Here is a 20,956-nt window from a genome sequence, read left to right as displayed (position 1 = left end):
ACTTCCGGGAACAGAACCCTGACGGAACCCTCAAGGGGAGGCAGGACGCAGCAACAGGGGTTGCCCCTGGCAGACCAAGACCATACCAAGCGCCCTGTAGGAAGGATAGCCGCGTCCTTCTCTTACGTTTTCACCCACAGAGGGGCTTCTTTCCCTGAGCTGCTTCCTCGAGAGCACAGGGCATCAACTCCAGGCCAGGGTGCCTGTCTCCAGCAAAGAAGGGCCACCTCTGGGCCTGAGGAGAAGGACTCTCCCATGTACTTTCAGGGACAGGCTCCCGACGGCCTGTTTAAACCACTCTGAGATCATACCAGTGGGTTGAATCAGGACTGACAGAACTGTTGTGAAAGTAATTCAAAAGCAATTAAATTACAGCATACTGATAATGAGGAATAGTGCTTGCCATTAAATATGTTTATAAGATGGGAAAGTGTTCATGATATGCTAGCTACTAATGGGGCTCAGACGGTAAAGAATCTACCTGCAATCCAGGAGACCTGGGTTCGATCCCTGGGTTGGGAAGATCCCCTGGAAAAGGGAAGGGCAACCCATTCCAGTATTCTTGCCTGGAGAATCCCATGGACAGAGGAGCCTGGTGGGCCACATACAGTCCGCAGGGTCGCAGAGAGTCATACACGACTAAGCAACTAAGCACACCAAGCTAAACTGTACGGAGGAAGGACTTACACATATAAACTTACATAGGTAAATCTCTCTCACACACACACACAGATAAGAGAGAAAGCCCAGGAAAGAAATATGCCAAAATGTTAGCGGTGACTATTTCTAGACAGTAGGATTATGACTATTTTCTTCTTTATACTTCTCAGACTTTTCTACAATTGACATGCATTGCTTTTATAATCAGAGATTTCTAACTGATTAAGAAAAGTAATCCCATTCACTTTTCTAAGGCAATAATAGCTAGATCAATTTGGAAAGCAATACTTTTAAACATAATGCACAACATTTTAAAAAATGAAAACGGTACTAACCTAAGTCATAAAGACATGTCAAGTTAAACCAAAAACCTAAAAAGAAGTTCTAGAGAAAAAAGATTGAGCTATACCTAATGACCTCAAGGAGTCATTCAACCTATAGTATTACACTTCTGATTTTAGTAGCGTGATTTATGATCCTTGGGTCAGAATTCCAAGTACCTTTAGGAGTACTACGCAAAATTTTTATAGCTGAAGCAAAAGAGGGAATCTGGAAAAGCCGGGTCCCCAAATCCTCATTTATGACTTCCACAGACACAGAAAAACAAATGTTTCCTGGATAAAGATTATTGCAACTGTTTTAAAATATATGTAGCCTCAAAGCACACTTGATGGCCTTTTATGAAAACTAATTACGATGGACTTCCCCCCTTACCACTTTAAAAGAAAAAAATTAAAAGAAGAAAAAAAATGTAATAATGATAGCTAAAAATTACTGGGTACTTTTTGTAAAAGGTGATTGGCTCTTCTAGTTTAGTAACAACCTAGGAAGTAGGTGCTATTATTATTTGCTTTTCAAATAAGGAAACTGAATCGCAAAGAGGTTAAATAATTCCCCAGTATTTAACAGGCTGGTCATCAGAAGGTAAGGCTCAAAGCCTGTCTGTCTAGACTAATACACACTCACTCTAGTACCAATGCCCATGTGCTCTCCCCACTACAGCCACTGCCTCCTCCACCCGACAAGAGGGCCAACTGACCACCACGACACTACGCCAGGAGCTGGGACCCGAGATGAGCCAAACAACCATGCCTCTGCCCTTCTGGAGTCTGATGTCTACTAAGGCCAACAGACAACAAAAAAAACATTCACACAAATGGATAATCACAAATGCTGAGACACTAGAACATGGCAGAAAACCATGGGAACCAGGAAGACTTTTAACAGAAGGACCTAATCTAATCAATGCCTCAAGAGGTCAAGAATCCTGTCTGCAATGCAGGAGACACAGGAGACCTGGGTTCGATCCCTGGGTTGGGAAGATCCCCTGGAGAAAGAAATGGCAACCCACTCCAGTGTTCTTGCCTGGAAAATCTCAAAGAGACAGAGGAGCCCGGCGGGCCACACTTTAAAGGGTCACAAAGAGTCGGACAGGCCTGGGCAGGCACGCAGACATGGGTGGAAGGGTACAAGGTCAAGGAAAGGCTGACCCTGTGGTGAGCAATGCCTCAGAGAAGACCAGGGACAGGAGGAAGAGGTGACCGGGTAGAAATAACACCCCAGGTCACCGTTTTCTTAAAAATACACTTCACTGCAGTGAAAGCTGCTGTACCCTAACACACACACACACACACACAGAGTAGGAGACAATGAGTTTCTTTTTTACCTTTTCTTGAGGACAAGTCCATTGGGAAAAATAAATAAATAAATATATGTTAGTGTTTCAGAGAAAAATGAACAAATTATCTAAAATATTCCTATATTCCAATCCCAATATTACTCCAAAACTTACACTAAATTTTAAACTCATCTTTACAAGTCTTATGTTTAAGGATAAGCAACCAAGAGAACGACCTTGGGAGACAAAGATTAAGATGCATTCTTATTCTTGCCTGTGGGAAACAACACTGTTTTCAAGGAAGAAAACAGCCAGATCCTAACATGCCTGGCTTCTTCAAAATGCCTTTAGATCACTTAGTGGCAAACACTGCCGCTCTCCTGACTCAGTCTCAAGGGACAAGGCATAATAGCAGCTTCCCTTAATTTCGGTGGAGCCATGCTTTTCAAAGGGAGGGTCACAACCGACTTGTGGATGATAACATCAATTTAATGAGTCATGAGGAACAATCTTTTTACAGAAGAGAACAAAACCGAGAATTACTAGAGTATATTGTATAAGGTCAAGCACTGTTCCATAAGTTTTTATTTCAGTTACACAGCACGCACACGCTGTTGTAAAATACACTTCCTCCCACAGGTCACAACTGCAGCCAGAATCACCACCCCAGGACAGAAATTACCATCTTACAGCCGCCGTGGCCTAAAGACCAAGTACTGGAAAGAAGAGTGAGATGTCTAAAAAGGTCTGAGCACTGGCTCCTCTTTATTCTGGGAGCCTGAAAGACTGAAGTAAAGTTTCACGGGGAAAAAAGTTGTGAACAATGAGTTTGGGGGGATTTCAGGGTAGGGTTTGTTCCTTTTCTTTTTTTTTTTTTTGCTTTTTTCCCCCCTAAAAATCCTTCATCGCTGTTCCATCCTGTAAAGTCCAGTTAATCCAGAAAACACAGTATTTCACTGTGTTTGGTGTGCAGGTCTGAGGTGAACAGCACCTTGAGCTTTGGACCTTAAAGGGAGCACAGTCTGACAGAAGCAAAGGGGAGCAAGAGCAGGGAGACCTCGGGAAAGCCGCAGCCTCTCCGGGCTGGCCTTCTCACCTCTAAACAAAGGGCACCGCCCAGATGATCCCCAAGCTCCCTTTGGGCTCTAACCTCCTGAAAGTCTACAAGCAATGCAAAGCAGGACTAAATGCACACCAAGAGTCCCTCCATCTGTAAGACTTGCAACAAAACAGTAAGAGCTCGATTCCGTATTGGAGTAAGAACTAAATACTTAAACATTCAAAACACTAACTATAACCACTTAGTGAGAAAACCAAGTTACACCTACATTTTTATGTTCCCACATAAAGACTTCAGAATGTTTAATGGTACAATAAAAATAACGCATGTATTCAATCTTCTTCCAAAATATTTCTGAAAGACTAAAAAGGTTGACGATTTGTTAATTTTACATCTCTAAACTAGCTGTCCTCTAATAAGCCCTGTTCAGAACATTCTACAGTTCAGCAGTATCCTCAAATAGCCTGCTCATGTACAAAAAGGAAAAAAAAAAAAAAGTTCCACTGAAAACAAAGCTTAGTATCCACTTTTTTCCACAGAAGGCTTATTTCTTTTGAAATTACGCTGAAATGAACTCCACTTATAAAATGCTTTTAAAAGAATGCCTAATATATTCTTAATAGCTTTCCCTGCTACCTTATAAACATTTGGCATCCACATGATCCATGAGACTAGTAAGTCTATCAATGTCTGCAAAATACAACAAATGATCTTAGAGGTCAAAAACAAATTTGCATACTGCCTATGCCATGAGTACTTAAAGAAAATCAACTGGATACAGTCCTCTCAGATAATTCATATATTCAAAATTCTTAAAAAGAAAATTTAAATTAACTTAAAATTTGGCCACAGCACTCCCTTTGTATAGCATATAGAATCTCATCAATTTCAATTTTAGGAACAATGCAAAGTAGAGAGACTTAAACTTATAAATGTACAATAAGTTAGGTTCTCTTTTTATTGTGAAATAAAAGCATGCAACATTCCTTATGAAAAAATTTAGGAAAAAGTACCATGTATCCCTTTGACCTATTTTCTAAACACATATACACTTTTTGTTTTAACAGGATCACACTAAGTATAAAGGTTTTAATTCAAACTTATATTAACAGTTTAAACAAAAATAAAGGGATTTATTAATTCACGTTGAATTCTCAAGAGAAAATGGGAATGAATGTAGCAGAAGAGGACAGCGGCCGACGACTTCTCTTGGTTACTCTGAAACCAGACTACTTCTCTCTGAGACAGTGACTAGAGTTCCAGGGAGCTACCTCCAGGCTCATGACTGCGCAGGAGTCGTTTCAGTTACTATAAAGAGCTTTTCTGTCCTCCAGCTCCCATCTGAAAGATCCTAGTAAAGAGCTCCAGGGGCCTAGCTCTCATCAAGTGCCATCCCTACAGCCAGGCAGTGGAGGACAAGGGCAGCTCCGTCTCTGCCACGGGGTCACGAGAGGGGCGGCCACGCGGAGTGGCAAGACAGGGCGGACAGGCCGAGCTGGTGGGGAAACGCGTGTGACCTGAGCAGACACCTCACGGGTTGGCTGCCACACCCGGCTCGTGCTGCTGTGTGCCCTGCCCTCTACTGAGCACAGCGGTGGCTATGCATAAACCAGAAGTGCCCAGGGAATCTTTTTAACAACGGTAACAGGTCCCACTGGTGTGAAGACTTAGAGGAATTAGATCACGAGCATTTCCCCATGTCACTGAATACACCTTAAAAACGTGGTTTTTTAGTAATAGCTGCACAGAATTTTTTTATGTGGGTCTAAGGTTTTTACACTTAATTATATGACTTAAATCCAGAAAAACCACATGCCATCATGATCTTTTTTAAACACAACACTCACAAGAGACAAAAAGCATTTTAGGAAAGCACCAACAATCACCGACATCTTTGCCACACCTTTTCCAGAAACTAGCCACAGGGCTCTTTGGGGCGGGGGAGGGGGGCTCTGGGTAAGAGGAGTGGATTATGGGGAGGGTGGAGAAGGTAGGTGATCCTCTGAGGCTTACCATTAGCAAAAATCTACCACTGATGGTTTGTAAAAACCCTTGTCTTTAAGGGACAAGGATACAATATACCTCAAAGTAAAGCAGGAAAAGCAAGATTTGTCATAATCTAATTAAAGGAAGACTAAAAGTTAAAACCTCAGATATGCAGATGACACCACCCTTATCTCAGAAAGTGAAGAGGAACTAAAAAGCCTCTTGATGAAGGTGAAAGTGGAGAGTGAAAAAGTTGGCTTAAAACTCAACATTCAGAAAACAAAGATCATGGCATCCGGTCCCATCACTTCATGGGAAATAGATGGGGAAACAGTGGAAACAGTGTCAGACTTTATTTTTCTGGGCTCCAAAATCACTGCAGATGGTGACTGCAGCCATAAAATTAAAAGACGCTTACTCCTTGGAAGGAAAGTTATGACCAACCTAAATAGCATATTCAAAAGCAGAGACATTACTTTGCCAACAAAGGTCCGTCTTGTCAAGGCTATGGTTTTTCCAATGGTCATGTATGGAGTTGGACTGTGAAGAAGGCTGAGAGCCGAAGAATTGATGTTTCTGAACTGTGGTGTTGGAGAAGACTCTTGAGAGTCCCTTGGACTGCAAGGAGATCCAACCAGTCCATTCTGAAGGAGATCAGCCCCGGGATTTCTTTGGAAGGAATGATGCTGAAGCTGAAACTCCAGTACTTTGGCCACCTCATGCAAAGAGTTGACTCATTGGAAAAGAGTCTGATGCTGGGAGGGATTGGGGGCAGGAGGAGAAGGGGACGACAGAGGATGAGATGGCTGGATGGCATCACTGACTTGATGGACGTGAGTCTGAGTGAACTCTGGGAGCTGGTGATGGACAGGGAGGCCTGGCGTGCTGCAATTCATGGGGTTGCAAAGAGTTGGACACGATTGAGCGACTGAACTGAACTGAACTGAAAAGTTAAAAACAAACACACTATAACTTAACCAACTGAGGGAAGTTAGTGATCAATGAGTCCCCTGGACTGCAATGAGATCAAACCAGTCAGTTCTAAAGGAAATCAACCCTGAATATTCATTGGAAGGACTGATGCTGATGCTGAAGCTCCAGTACTTTGGCCACCTGATATGAAGAGCCGACTCACTGGAAAAGACCCTGATGCCGGGAAAGACTAAAGGCAGGAGGAGAAGGGGACGACAGAGGATGAGATGGTCGGATAACATCACCGACTCAATGGACATGAGTTTAGCAAACTCCAGGAGACAGTGGAGCACAGAGGAGCCCAGCATGCTGCAGTCCATAGGGTCACAGAGTCGGACACAACTTAGTGACTGAATAACAAGTGATCAATGGGGGAAAAAAGCAGCGTGTGTGAAGTCTAGGGTAATGAAAGCCTAAGAGTAAGACTCTGTCACATGCCTCTCATCCTGGGAGCAGGGGGTATGCCCAACAGGGGTGCAAGCCAACTTGGTGTGGTAACATCAGTCGCTAAGATCATTCCACTAATTTCCCTTGCTGACATCATGCTGACCAATCTCTTAATTATACTTTGGCAAGAGGGTACACTGAGCCACCAGGCACAGATGAAGCCAGGTGGAAGGTGAAGCTCCATGCCTGGACCTTGCTTACCTTATCCTGCCCAGGGAACGCCAGCTTTTAAAGACCCACCGCAGTCCCTGGCCAAACTCCCTTTCTAACATCTCCTCCACTCCTTAAAGAAATCATTTCCAATGGCCTACCCGCTGGTGGCATCAAAGTGTCTTTAAAAAGAATACAAACCACCTGGTCAAACGAGAAGGCTGAAACAACAGACTGCTATGAGTGAAAAATGATCATCTCTGAGGAATGAGGAATTATGACGTAACAGGAAGTTATTAAGGCAAACGCATGCAGTAAGCAATCAAGCCTTTCTATTCCCGTATTTCAGCAGGGCTCAGAACCAGATCTACAAGACACCCAGAGAACACAGACGGAGGAAGCAGAAGAGGCTTCTGAGGACATGACAATCAAAGGGAACCACAGAGTCCTTCCCGAGAGACAGATGTCCCCATTTCAGAACATGAAAGGGGAGCTTCTGCATCGCTGGAGTCCTTTGTTAACTGCTTCTCTGCCTAAAGCCACCCCAGTCAGTGGTTAGCGCCCCCTGTAAGGGTCTCACGCCATGCCCATCACTGATGTGGCCAGGAGAGCCTGCTGCTAAACAAGGTGGGTTCCACTGGCGAGAACACATAGGGAGGGACATCCCATGTCAGGGCTGAGACAAGCAGGCTCCAAGGGCGCACTGAGGTGGAGAGACAGGGTCAAATCACCTAGGAGTGACGGGACAGCCAAGTACTTCTTTTTTAGCAGCGAGACCTATTTTCTTCAAATAAACTTATGAGAACTATATTACAGTAAATAATAAAGTCACTGGTTTCCAAAAGTTATTTCAAGTAACCTGCACTTTACACAGTCAATAAACAAGAATAATGGGGCTATTTTTAACGTAAATATTTTTATGAAAGCTTACAGAATACAGCAGCAGTCTCCAATCAGCTTTTAGTAGCTAAGATCGGTGCTTTTTAAAGTGCTGATTCAAGAAATCACAAAAGTAAACCGTTCCAGATCAGTTTTAATAGTTCTCCTGATAATTTCGGGATCCTCCTACAACTGACCCAGAAGCTTAAAAAAGAAATTGTTAAGAAATGCTTATTTACTCCTAAGTTTAATCACTAACAATAACAACTGCTCTATCCTTATCGTGAATTATTTATCAAAAACAAGGACAAGAGGTATCCACGAATGACAACAGGCAGTAACACTGTAAGCGCACGATCACCTCTCAACCTGCCTGTGTTCCCTGGTCATTGCATAACTCACGTCAGCAGGCGCTGAGCAGATGTGCTGGGCTGGCACCTGCCACCCTGCAGCTCTGGCCAACGTGTGCAGGCCTGCTTTCCACCAAAGACCTGTGCATTAGATCAGCCTTCCTGATCAATGACACACCGCCATGAAGGACGTGAACAAAGATGGCAGACGGTGAGCTTCACTCTGGTCTGCCCCCAGACCAGTTAACCTAGTAGCACAAGGCACGATACTGGTCCCCAGTGTGGCCAAGTGTGGCATCCTACATTATTTGAAAATGCACACCAAGCTTCTCTGAAATGACTAAAAACACAAACAGCAGAGATTCAAACAAACAACTGCAGAAGCCCTGAAACATCATCTACTAATGATCTACAGTAAACTGGTCAGAGGTCAGCTCTGCACACTGAAGAGGTGGTGGTAACAATGAGGATGTACAGAAGAGAAAATAACAGCTCTGTCAAGTAATGCTTTACAGATTTGCTATTGTAAAATTAACTGCAATGTTGCTAAGAAAAATATTTCTAAGATCTGCTTGTTCCGTACACTGCTGCTCACTTGAAGTTGGATGAAGCCCATTATCCTGACCTATTTCTACTATAACAAAGACAGAGACCTGGCTGAAAACTCAAGGTTTCTTTTCATCATTAGAGAAAGTCATTTTTAACAGCACATTTTCAATTCTCTCTGTTCCTTTTACTTTTAGTTAAGAATGCTCACATCCATTTTTTCCCAGAGTACAGCTGCACAGACTTACAACTTCTGATCTGCTCATTTGTATCATGAAATCACATCTCCTTTTTATGGGGATCAGACACAGGGGAAGTGCAGCCAGACCTGAGCTCAGCACTAGCTGTGAAAGCCTGGACAAAACAATTAACACTGTGCCTCAGTTTCCTCATCTTGAAAAGAGACAGTAATAGGACATACCTCATAAGGCTGTTGGTCAAGATTAAATGATTAACATAAGCAAAAGAAACAGCATGTTTTAAGGGATAAGGGCTCGCTACTATTATTTTTAAAGAGAACCTTACAGGGGTCAAAATACTCAAGAATGACTCTACTAACAAATGCACAAACTTTCTGACAAAAGCTCTAAAAATGTTAGATACATTCCAAAGGACCCAAACAAATTCTCATTGCACCACGTATCATGACTTAGAGAAGCTGTTCCCTAAAAGTTCACCAGAGTATCTCAGGAGTTTGGAATGAAGGAAAATGAAGGAGGACTTTCTTCACAGCTTATAAAAAAAAACACATCTGTTTGGGCCGACTGGGTCATAACAAGCACGAATGTGGTTCCTGTATTCGGTTCAAACTACAGCTACGGACTTTTAAAACTTCTTTAAGGAGGAAAAAGGACACTTAACTCCTTTATTCCTGCAACTATACAGCAAGACAGTTAAGATGCAGGAGCAGATGTGGAAGTTATTTTCCTTACAGGACAGGGGGCAGCAGTCTCCAAGTTTATACGGGGCGATGCAGAGGACAGGGGGTAAGAGGGCATTTGAATGGACAAACAGAGGCACGCAAGAGGAGCGGAGTGCTCCTGGGTTATGGTGCGTTTCCGTCTCCCAGTCACTAAAACGGCATAATCATTGCGGAACACAGTCTCCAGGGGAACCGAACGCCACATGCACGCTTTGGGTACCAAAGTTCCATCTTGGAACTTTCCCGCGGGGGTGGTGGCGGGGGACCCAAGTTGGGCACAAATCGGTCCTTTACTTGATATGCACGTGCGAGCAACCGCCTGCACCGGGCTCCTACCGACGGCCGGGGAGGGGGGGGGGGGTGCCCTCGGAAAAAGAAAGCAACCTGTTTGCAGAGCTTAAATGCAGTTTCTCAGCAGGCACCCTCGGGGATGGCGGGGCGGTGGACAAAAACGGACGGCAAGAGGAGAACGGACACAACCAGCGTGTATCTGCTTCGCGAGCGTCCACCCTGCCTCGGAGAGGGGCGCAGGGGAGGCAGCGTTTTCGCTGGAGACGAGGGTCGCGGCTGCAGCACGGGGCAGGGGATGGGGGGTCTCCCAGCGCGCCCCCCGCGAGCATGGGAAGCCGCAGCGAGACCGGCGGGATGGGCGCTCCTGCGGACCCCGCGGCGCCCCGGCCGCGCGACTCGGCCGCCCTGCCCGCCCGCCCCGGGTACCGCCCCGGGCTGCGCCCCGGCGGCCCCCTGGATGCTCCCGCAGCACCTGGAGGGAAGCGGAGGGCCCCCCAAAAACACCCCGACACCCCACGCCCCCCTCGGGCCAGGGCGCGCCCCGCTCTGGGCGCCGGGCCCGCCGCGCTCACCTCGCCGCCCGGCAGCGCTCGGGCTCAGGCTCTGGCGGCGGAGGCGGCGGCGGCTCCTCCATGGCGGCTGAGGTGACGGCGCAGGCGAGCGGCGGCACCGGCGCGGCGGCGGCGGCGGCTTCTCTCATCCGTGCGCAGGGCCCCGCATGGCCGCGGCGGGCAGCGAGCGGCAGGCGGGCGCGGGGGGCCCGGGGCGCCCCGGGGGTGCGGGAGGGGCTCGGCTCCGCCCCCGCCGCGCTAGCCCGCCGCGGGAGCCGCTCGCGCCGCGGCCATCTTGGAGACGGCGGCCGGCCAGCGCCGGGCTACGGCGGTCGGCGAGGGACACGCTTCCGCGGGCGGCGGATGGCGAGGGACAAGCTTCCCCGGGCTACGGGCGCGGCGGCGGCGGCGAGAGCAGCCCTGCGCGGGAGGGCGGGAAGGCGGGAGCCCGGGGCAGGGCTGCGGGCGCGGGCCGGCCGGTCGGGGTCGCGGCGCCGCCGTCTGGCTTCGCGCAGCTGATCAGTGTGCTGCGGGCGGTGCGCGCCGGTGCGCCCAGGTGGTCGGTCAGCGTTGGGCGTGCACCCCGCGCAGGGCGGCGCGGCCTCGGCGAGGCGGCGGTTCCAGACGTTCCAGTGCTTTGTAAACTTCAGCAGGGCGATCGTAGCCAAACAGACAGGCCGTCGTCCAGAGACAGGGATGGATGGATGCAACGCTGGTCATTCATGCGCGGGCGCCGGAGCTTTGGGGGTCCTGGGGGTCCTGGGAGGGGTCTAGGGGAGCGCTATGCTTTGAAAGCGCCGTCTTCAGCACAAGTAAGACTCTGGAAACGCAGAACCTTCAAGTCGCCCCGCTCTCTACAGGGCGGGAAAGAATGCTTATCTAACCTCCTGACCTCAGCATCACAAGAAGGGAGTATGGATCTTGCAGACACTGGGGTTGCAGTGCTCCTACACCGAGGAGATGTTCCAAAGATTATTTCAGAGTCAAAGAAACAACTGTTGAAATTCCACCGCATCTTTTACTCACAGAGCATGTCAGGGTTCACGGTTTTAAGTTGCAAGGCTTGACAAAATAAATGTCCCTAAAGGTGAAGTTCAGACTTAACTCAAAAAAAGCATCATTGAAAATTAAGTACATGTCTATTCATTCAAATGCGCTGGTGTTCAGAAGCTCATTCGGTGGAGCTTGACTATGTAAGATACACTTATTGACTAAATGTTGGTAAGAAGAGTGGCCAAGATGAAAAATTTTAGATACAATTAAAGGCCAGTTAGCTGTATCACATTCAAAAGTTCATTATATTATATATACATATTTGTGAATTTCGCATGTATATGTGAAATTAGCTAATGTGCACTCAGTACTTTACAGAAATTTCTCTGTAGTTTAACAACTGTTTCAGTCTATATCCTCTGTTTTGTTGTTGTTCAGTCACTCAGTTGTGTCTGACTCTGTGACCCCATGGACTGCAGCACGTCAGGCTCCTCTGTCCTTCACCATCTCCCAGAGTTTGCTCAAACCCATGTCCATTGAGTCGGTGATGCCATCCAACCATCTCATCCTCTGTCGTCCCCTTCTCCTGCCCTCAGTCTTTCTCAACATCAGGGTCTTTTCCAGTGAGTTGGCTCTTTGCATCAGGTGGCCAAATTATTGGAGCTTCAGCTTCAGCCTCAGGCCTTACAGTGAATATTCAGGGTTGATTTCCTTTAGGACTGACTGGTTTGATCTCGAAGTCCAAAGGATTCTCAAGAGTCTTCTCTAAACCACAGTTCAAAAGCATCAGTTCGGCACTCAGCCTTCTTTATGGTCCAACTCCCACATTCATGAGAGTTGGACCATAGCTTTGGAAAAACCATAGTTTTGACTATACGGACTTTTGTGGGCAAAGTGATGTCTCTGCTTTTTAATAATTTTAATTTTAAAATTATTAATGTTCTCTATTAAGATAGTCTATTATTCTATGACCTGATAGTGCTGAATTTCCAAATTGAAATTCATTGTATTTATTCAACACCATTCATTCAACAAGTACTTATTAAATCCATGTGTGCCAGGAACTAAGCTAGATGCTGGCAGTATAGGGGTAAGCAAAACAAAGTGTTTTCCTGGTAGAGTTCACTTCCTAGTTGAGTAACGGGATGCGAACAAGAGACAGAAAAATAAATAAATAAAAAAACAAGTGAATACTTAACATATCAGTGATTACTGGCATGGAGAGAAGTAAACTGGGAGGAGCTTGAAGGGGACAATGTTGTTTTACACAGATGGGTCTGAATAAAATGACTTAGTCATACCATTATTTCAAAAGAAAACTGATACATTCTTACTGAATTTCAGATTTTCTTTTGAAATAGTGATATGACCAAATCACTGCACTTTATTCTCACTAATGAACCTTTCAAGTATTTTAATATTTTGAGGGGCTTCCCTGTTGGTCCAGTGGTTAAGACTCTGTGCTCCCAATGCAGGGGATTCAGGTTCGATCCTGGTCAGAGAAATAGAGCCCACGTGCTGCAACTAAAGATCCTGCATGCTGCAGACTACAACTGTTTATTTGGTGCAGCCAAATAATAAATATTTCTAAAGGTATTTTAATATTTTGCATCAGTCATGGTTCACAATAATTCCTGAAGACAGTCAGCCTGAGGCCTGTCCTCGGGTCTCCCAGCTTGTAAATCTATAATATTCGATATACAGCCCAGCACTTGAGAGATGTGTGCTTTATTGTTTTAATTTCCACTTGAGGGTACTCTTTTAGCAGACATCAAACAAATTTACACTTATCATGGAAGGTATGTAGAAACCCAAGTGAACTAATATACTATGTGTTCAATTTAAGTGCTGTGTATTTTTTCTTCAAGTTCATTTTGTATCCTATATCAGCCCTTGAGATGGTTGGATGGCATCACCGACTCCATGGACATGAGTTTGAGTAAACTCCAGGAGTTGGTGATGGACAGGGAGGCCTGGCGTGCTGCAGTCCATGGGGTCGCAAAGAGTCAGACACGACTGAACTGATCAGCCCTTGGTGTTACTCGTGTTCTCTTCCCGTCCTGTGTCACTTCAGCTCTGCAGTTCAGGGTTCCAGATTTCAGGATCTGAGTGCGTCTCCTTCTTCCCCACCCCAGCCTCACCCCGACTCCTTGCCCGGGCTCTCTGACTTGATGATCTGCAGCAGCTTTCTCCTGGTCAGCATCTGAACCACCACCCACGCAGCCCCTGACTCAGGGGTCCGGTCCCATCACACACGACCCCCTCTGGAATCCATTCACTTCTCTCCAGCATCACTATCTCAGACCATGGCGGCATCTCCCCTAGATAACCATGACAGCCCTCCCAGTGTCAGCATGCTCACTCCCCACCCCATCTGTTCTCATGCTGCAGCCCCCAAAACCTTTCTGAATCTCCATCGAAGCACGTCACTCTTTGTCGTTGTTTAATCACTAAGTCACATCCGAGTCTTGGCAACCCCATGAACTACAGCCCACCAGGCTCCTCTGTCCATGGGATTTCCTAGGCAAGGATACAGGGGCAGGTTGCCATTTCCTTCTCTAGGGGATCTTCCTGACCAGGAGTTGAACCCGAGTCTCCTGCCTTTGCAGGCAAGTTCTTTGCCATCTGAGCCAGCAGGGAAGCCCTATCACTCTTATCAGATCCATTTTATTGACATTTCGTTGCTCTACCAATAAAGTCCTTGCCAGACTCTTTTGAGTTTTTCAAATGCTCGAGACATGGTCCTGCTACTCAGATTGTGCAAACAGAGATCCCATTCCATCACCCTTTCACCTGCCCGGCCCTTTCCAGTCGTCCCCTTCCAGCATTTTTTCTTAGGAGGCCACCTCTCCCCTGGTGACATGCTCTCCCTAGGGCAGGAATGAGACGAGGGCCTTCCTACAGGCTGAGAATCAGCATCCATCCAAATGGTGATTTTAAAATATTTGTTCCAAGGGGGTAAACTGACTTTATAAAAGCTAGTATTTTCACACTGATTCAAGGCCAGTGTGTAGAAGGAAGCTTGGAAAAGTATTGACCAGTTTTCTGTAATTCTAGTTTTCCTAATTTTCCTTTACAATCTTCCAAGCCAGAATCTTTCTTGGAAGACAAAAGTTTTACATATTATATAGTCAAACAAACCCTCTCCTTTTCTCTATTGATTTCTCTTTTTTTTCTTTGCCACTGGAGCCTGAGGGTACTATTTCAGCAGGAACCAAACAAATTTACATTTAGCTGATTAGGTTACGGCTTCACTTGTGTGAGCCTTACTTAATTTGTACTATGTGTTCAATTAAAGTGCATGATTTTCTGTCCATACCCAGACCCTCACAGCCCTCCTTTCCTGCTGGGGTGTCCACTCCTTCAGGACAGACCCCTTCTGTCATCCACCACTGACCCCTGACCCCCACTGGAACAGTCCTGGAGGGAGGGCAGTGAGGCAATGTTTCCCCAAACATTGGAGAAACTCAGGAAATATTGTTGCCTTTGGGAAGTAGGGTTTCTTTAACATTAATGAACTGTGATCATCGTTAGATTTTTGTTTCTAAATTGTTTAGCACATAGCTGATCTCATGCCTTTAACCATGTTCTTAAAAACAATGACAATAAAATCTTCAGAGAATTGTGTCTCACTCTGTCCTCAAGACTAAATTCACAGAACCCTTATTAAGTTTCTTTAAAGTGAGCTGCAAAAGCCCAGGTTAAAGCTCTACCAAAGGTCCAATTTAGGTTAAGCTACAAAACACTGTGAACTTTGCTCACCGCGACTTTCAGGCCCTGCTCTGACACACGCTGCCACTACGACCAACTCGGAACCAACACCAGTTCAGTTCAGTTGCTCAGTCTTGTCCAGCTCTTTGTGACCCCATGGACTGCAGCAGGCCAGGCTTCCCTGGCCATCACCAACTCCCAGAGCTTGCCCAAACTCATGTCCATCAAGTCAGTGATGCCATCCAACCATCTCATCCTCTGTCATCCCCATCAACATAGGGATAGGTATCTATCTGTCTGTGTATCTAGTATGTATCAGTGTTAAGGGCATCGTTATAATGCCTTAGCATCTTATCCGGAGAAGACAGTGGCACCTCACTCCAGTACTCTTGCCTGGAGAATCCCATGGATGGAGGAGCCTGGTGGGCTATAGTCCATGGGGTCACTAAGAGTTGGACACGACTCAGCGACTTCCCTTTCACTTTTCACTTTCATGCATTGGAAAAGGAAATGGCAACCTACTCCAGTGTTCTTGCCTGGAGAATCCCAGGGACGGGGGAGCCTGGTGGGCTGCCGTCTACGGGGTCACACAGAGTCGGACACGACTGAAGTGACTTAGCAGCAGCAGCATCTTATCAAGGCTAACGTATTAGCAGAAAGTAAATTTTATGGTTTTGTGGCAAGATAATAAAAAATAATGTTTATGCCAAGCTATACTATAAATGTACAGATGTGAAAGTTAGACCATAAAGAAGGCTGAACGCCGAAGAACTGTTGCTTTTGAACTATGGTGCTGAGAGTCCCTTGGACTGCAAGGAGATCAAACCAGTCAATCCTAAAGGAAATCAACCCTGAATATTCATTGGAAGGACTGATGCTAAAGCTGAAGCTCCAATAGTTTGACCACCTGATACAAAGAACTGACTCATTCGAAAAGACCCTGATGCTGGGAAAGATGGAAGGCAGGAGGAGAAGGGGAGCACAGAGGATGAGATGGTTGGATGGCATCACCGATTCAATGGACATGAGTCTGTGCAAACTCTGGGAGATGGTGAAGGACAGGGAGGCCTGTCGTGCTGCAGCCCATGGGGTGGCAAAGAATCAGACACAACTGAGTAACTGAAAAACAACAACAAATGCTATATATAGGGTTACATCTTTCTTTTAAAAACAACAACAGCAAAACCTCTAAGACTATTGTTTTTTAATTATTATGAGCATGGGAGCACATTTTACTTGGAGTCAGCTTCTCCCATCCCTATGGTTTTTGTGAGCTTTCCACCTGAATTCTTCACCACCCCTGCCCTCACCTCTCCAGTGGCTCGTTGGTAGCTGTGCGGAGGCAGGAAGACCAGAGTACAAGCCTCCTGATCTTGTCATGACCAGAGGGGTAGATTCCTGTTCACTCTGGCACATGGGGAGAAAGAGTGACTCAGTGATAGGGTGAAAAGACCCTCACGCCTAGCAAGGAAAACTAAACTAGGCCTTTCATATGTGGATTTTTTCCCCCAAAAGATACTCTGACCTCTGTTTCTACTGACTAGTAAAGCACTGCTGCTGCTGCTGCTAAGTCACTTCAGTCGTGTCCGACTCTGCGACCCCGTAGACGGCTGCCCACCAGGCTCCTCCGTCCATGGGATTTTCCAGGCAAGAGTACTAGCGTGGGGTGCCATTGCCTTCTCTGAGTAAAGCACTAGTAAAGCATTAGTAAATGCTGAAGCTGAAGCTCCAATACTTTGGCCACGTGATGTGAAGAGCTGACTCACTGCAAAAGCCCCTGATGCTGGGAAGGATTGAAGGCAGGAGGAGAAGGGGGAGACAGGGTGAGAAGGTTGGATGGCATCACCGACTCCATGGACATGAGTCTGAGAAAACTCAGGGAGATGATGATGGACAGGGAAGCCTGGTGTGCTGCAGTCCATGGGATCACAAAGAGTCGGACAGAACAACTGAACAGCAACCGTAAAGCACACAAGAATTGAATGCGTACAAAAGATAATTAGTTGCCACACCTTTTAAGCAGTCCTTGTAACATTTACCTTTGGTCTTTGTGTTTTGAATATTGGCAAGTTAGATAAAATCTCCCTCAGTTTTTGTTTTTTTTTTTCCTGAGAGGTAATTTGACTGTTTTTCTTATTTCTCCACCAGGATCCAAATCATCCCTTATTTCAGAGATGCTTCTTTGTGCAAACAAGGGATATAAAGAGAGTCCCCAGCCCCCGCCCACGGGCTCTGAATCATTAAACAAAGGACAAAAAATTACTCTCGCTCTTCTTTTCAATGGTTGGATTGTTACTATTGAAACTAATAAAGGAAAAGGAAGAGGGCGCCAACCTAGAACAAGCTGGACTCTGGAGGGTGGGAGATGTGTTAGTGGAAACCCGCAGTGAAGAGCCTCCTCCAGAAACACATGCAGCGAACGTCAGAGGAGCCCACGCCCCTTCTCTGACTCCTTCACCCGCTTCAGGATCCGGTCGATGCGAGGAATGGGGGTCGTGGCAGGGGGAACTTTGAAAAACGAAATCTCTGAGACAGCTTGCTTTTGCTTGCTGGCCAAAAATTTCAGTCATTTCCCCACCAAAAGGGCCACAGAACTTGCCTGATCCTCATCCTTTCGCTTCTCGTTCAGACATCCAGGTGGGACTTTTAGAGAACTGTGAAACTGCAGCTTCTAAATCAGTTTCAGGTCCCTTCAAACCAAAAAGCGTAGACTGTGCACAGCCCGGAACCAGGCACGGAGAACCAGTGAGGAGCCAAGCCGGGCCCCCATGCCCTCTGCCGGGGGCTTCTGCCCCCCTTTCCCACATGACAGTGCCACCCCTCCTTCCACGTGCGGTTTCGGGGGCTCCCACGTCCTCTGGGAAGACTTCATACGCCTGCCCCACCCTGACAGTGAGGTGCTCCCCCTAAGGCCCCCATAACATCTCAGGCAAACTCTTCAGTTCAGTTCAGTCACTCAGTCGTGTCTGACTCTTTGGGACCCCATGAACCACAGCACGCCAGGCCTCCTTGTCCATCACCAACTCCCAGAGTCCACTCAAACCCATGTCCATTGAGTTGGTGATACCATCCAACCATCTCATCCTCTGTCGACCCCTTCTCCTCCTGCCCTCAGTCTTTCCCAGCATCAGGGTCTTTTCCAGTGAGTCAGCTCTTCGCATCAGGTGGCCAAAGTACTGGAGCTGCAGCTTCAGCATCAGTCCTTCCAATGAATATTCAGGTCTTATCTCCTTTAGGATGGACTGGTTAGATCTCCTTGCAGTCCATGGGACTCTCAAGAGTCTTCTCCAACACCACAGTTCAAAAGCATCAGTTCTTTGGCACTCAGCAAACTCTTAGTTTAGCACTATCTACATCTCTTATCTGGTTGATGACAGGCATATTTCTTACCCTGTGACCTTCTCAAGAGCAGGCAATATTTTTTCCTATCACTATCTTTAGCACCTAGGATAAGATCCGATACATATTACATGTTGAAAAAATAAACTCATGGATGAATGGAGGGATCTAACTGGGGAAATAACCCTAAGGTAACAATTGTTTATTGTTGTTGTTTAGGTGCTAAGATGTATCTGACTCTGTTGCGACCCATGGACTGTAACCCGCCAGGCTCCTCTGTCCAGGGGATTTCTCAGGCAACAATACTGGAGCGGGTTGCCATTTCCTCCTCCAGGGGATCTTTCCCGGATCAGTGATTGAACCCACACCTCCTGCATCGGCAGGAGGATTCTTCACCACTGAGCCACCTGGGAAGCTATAAGGTAATAATCACTGCGGTATAAGTAGACCCTAAAAAGCATCAAAAGGCAGATTTTCTAAAAGATGTTCTAGAGAGAGACGACCAAAGTGGATACAAGTAAGAAAAAAAAAAAAAAACTATATAAAATAGACATTCACTATGAGGCATAAGGACTTCCCTAGTGGTTCAGTGGTGAAGAATCCGCCTGCAATGCAGGAGCCGCAAAAGACATGGATTCAGTCCCTCCATCGATAAGATCCCCTAGAGGAGGGCATGGCAACCCACTCCAGTATTCTTGCCTGGAGAATCCCATGGATAGAGAAGCCTCGCAGGCTACGGTTCATAAGGTTGCAGAGAGTCAGATAGCACTGCAGTGACTTGGCAACGCACAGGTACATGAGGCATAAAAGCAGTGTTAACTCACATCATGTGAGGCTAGAAGGGATGAAAAGTATTAGAAAGAAAAGAAATAACCTGGATTCTAACACTGACAGTAGAGAATGAATCCTAATGGCTTTTGGGCGGTCTGTGTCTATATATTTACATACTAGCAAATAAAAGGCTCTCTATTTGCAGCCCAGCCAAGTTAACACATAAAATTAACCATCATACAGGGTGTCCAGCGCTGAGAGAGAGCTCAGTAAGAGGGGAACGGGAGGAAGGAGGGAAGTCACAGTAGCTCAGCCCCGCCTAGGTTTGTATTCCTCCAAACAGAATCCTCAGACCACAGGCATTGCAAGCTCTATATGGAAATGTAGATCACTAGGCCCCACCCAGGAATCAGTGAATCAGAACCCCTGGGTTAGGACTCAGGCATGTTTCAGACAAATTCCTGGGTTATATTTGTTAATAAATATAAGTACTAGAAGTATATTATAAATATTATAAAATATACTGTATATCTATTATACATCAGAGAATTAACATTTACATATAAATGTGATATAAGCCTATTCTGTAAATATTATATAACATCTTTATTGGGATTCATATATATCGGTGTGAGACCCAGAGCCAGTTGCCACATTAGATCTTTGGTTTTCTTTGTATCTTTGCTCTAATTCTGCATCTGATGCAGCAGAGGAAGTTGAAAACGTTGTATTGACCAACTGACCATAGAGCTAGAATCGTCCAAGTGTCCAAAACATGACTGTCATAAAGCGACACATGTGGGCCCTTCTGGAAGGAGGCTGATGAGAGTCAACTTCAGGCAGGAGGTGGCATTTGAGCAGGGCCTTGACAGACCCTCATAGCTCAGTCAGTAAAGAATCCTCCTGCAATGCAGGAGACCCCGGCTGGATTCCCGGGTTGGGAAGATCCCCTGGAGGAGGGATAGGCTACCCACTCCAGTATTCTTGGGCTTCCCTGGTGGCTCAGCTGGCAAAGAATCTGCCTGCAATGCGGGAGACCTGGGTTTGATTCTGGGTTGGGAAGATCCCCTAGAGAAGGGAAAGGCTCCCCACTCCAGTATTCTGGCCTGGAGAATTCCATGGGCTGTATAGTCCGTGGGGTCACGGAGAGTCGGACAGGCCTGAGCGACTCTCTCAAGTGTCGGACAAGCCTCTCTCAAGTGAGACCAGTGGGATGTCACAGCAGGGGGGTCGCTGCGGGAGAGAGGAGGAGAGGAAAGACACATGCAGTTCGTGGGGACAGATGGACAGACGGAGCTCACTGTGGCATGGTGACGAGGGTGGGACGATCTCGGGGATCAGGAAGAGAGGCATTTCAAATGTCATTCTCTTTGTGTGCAAACCACAGAGGCTCCTGGTTGGCCAACTTATTTGTCTCAGTTTAGAGCCTTTTTTTTTTTCCTTACTGTGATTTTTTAAATTGCTTTTGAAATGTTTCCCTTTTTGATGTATTACACTTTATATTTTGTATGTGCTTATTGTTAGCATGGGCTCCTCAAGTGGCAGTAGTGGCAAAGAACCCGCCTGCAATGCAGGAGACGTTAAGAGACACAGGTTCCATCCCTGGGTCAGGAAGATCCCCTGGAGGAGGGCATGGCAACCCACTCCACTATTCTTGCCTGGAGAATCCCATGGACAGAGGAGCCTGGCGGGCTACCGTCCATGAGATCA

General features: G+C 46.5%; 1 protein-coding gene across 6 annotated transcripts in view; it reads right to left on the bottom strand.

Annotated features, from left to right (window-relative positions):
• The window catches only part of MAP3K4 (mitogen-activated protein kinase kinase kinase 4), a 149,205-nt gene that overhangs the window by 94,374 nt on the left and 33,875 nt on the right, over positions 1-20,956 (bottom strand). The window contains exon 1 of one of the 6 annotated variants that reach the window (XM_027551992.1): positions 10,454-10,748. The exons of 4 other annotated variants lie outside the window; for them this stretch is intronic. In XM_027551992.1, coding sequence (XP_027407793.1) covers positions 10,454-10,581 — 128 coding nt within the window. In that variant the 5' untranslated portion in view covers positions 10,582-10,748. Of the gene's footprint in view, positions 1-10,453; positions 10,749-20,956 lie in introns of those variants that run through there. One more of the 6 variants, XM_027551990.1, reaches the window with a different exon arrangement.

The sequence above is a fragment of the Bos indicus x Bos taurus genome, chromosome 9 (assembly GCF_003369695.1).
Source record: "Bos indicus x Bos taurus breed Angus x Brahman F1 hybrid chromosome 9, Bos_hybrid_MaternalHap_v2.0, whole genome shotgun sequence".
In the NCBI taxonomy this organism is placed as follows: domain Eukaryota; kingdom Metazoa; phylum Chordata; class Mammalia; order Artiodactyla; family Bovidae; genus Bos; species Bos indicus x Bos taurus.
This window is presented reverse-complemented; position numbering and strand designations above follow the sequence as displayed.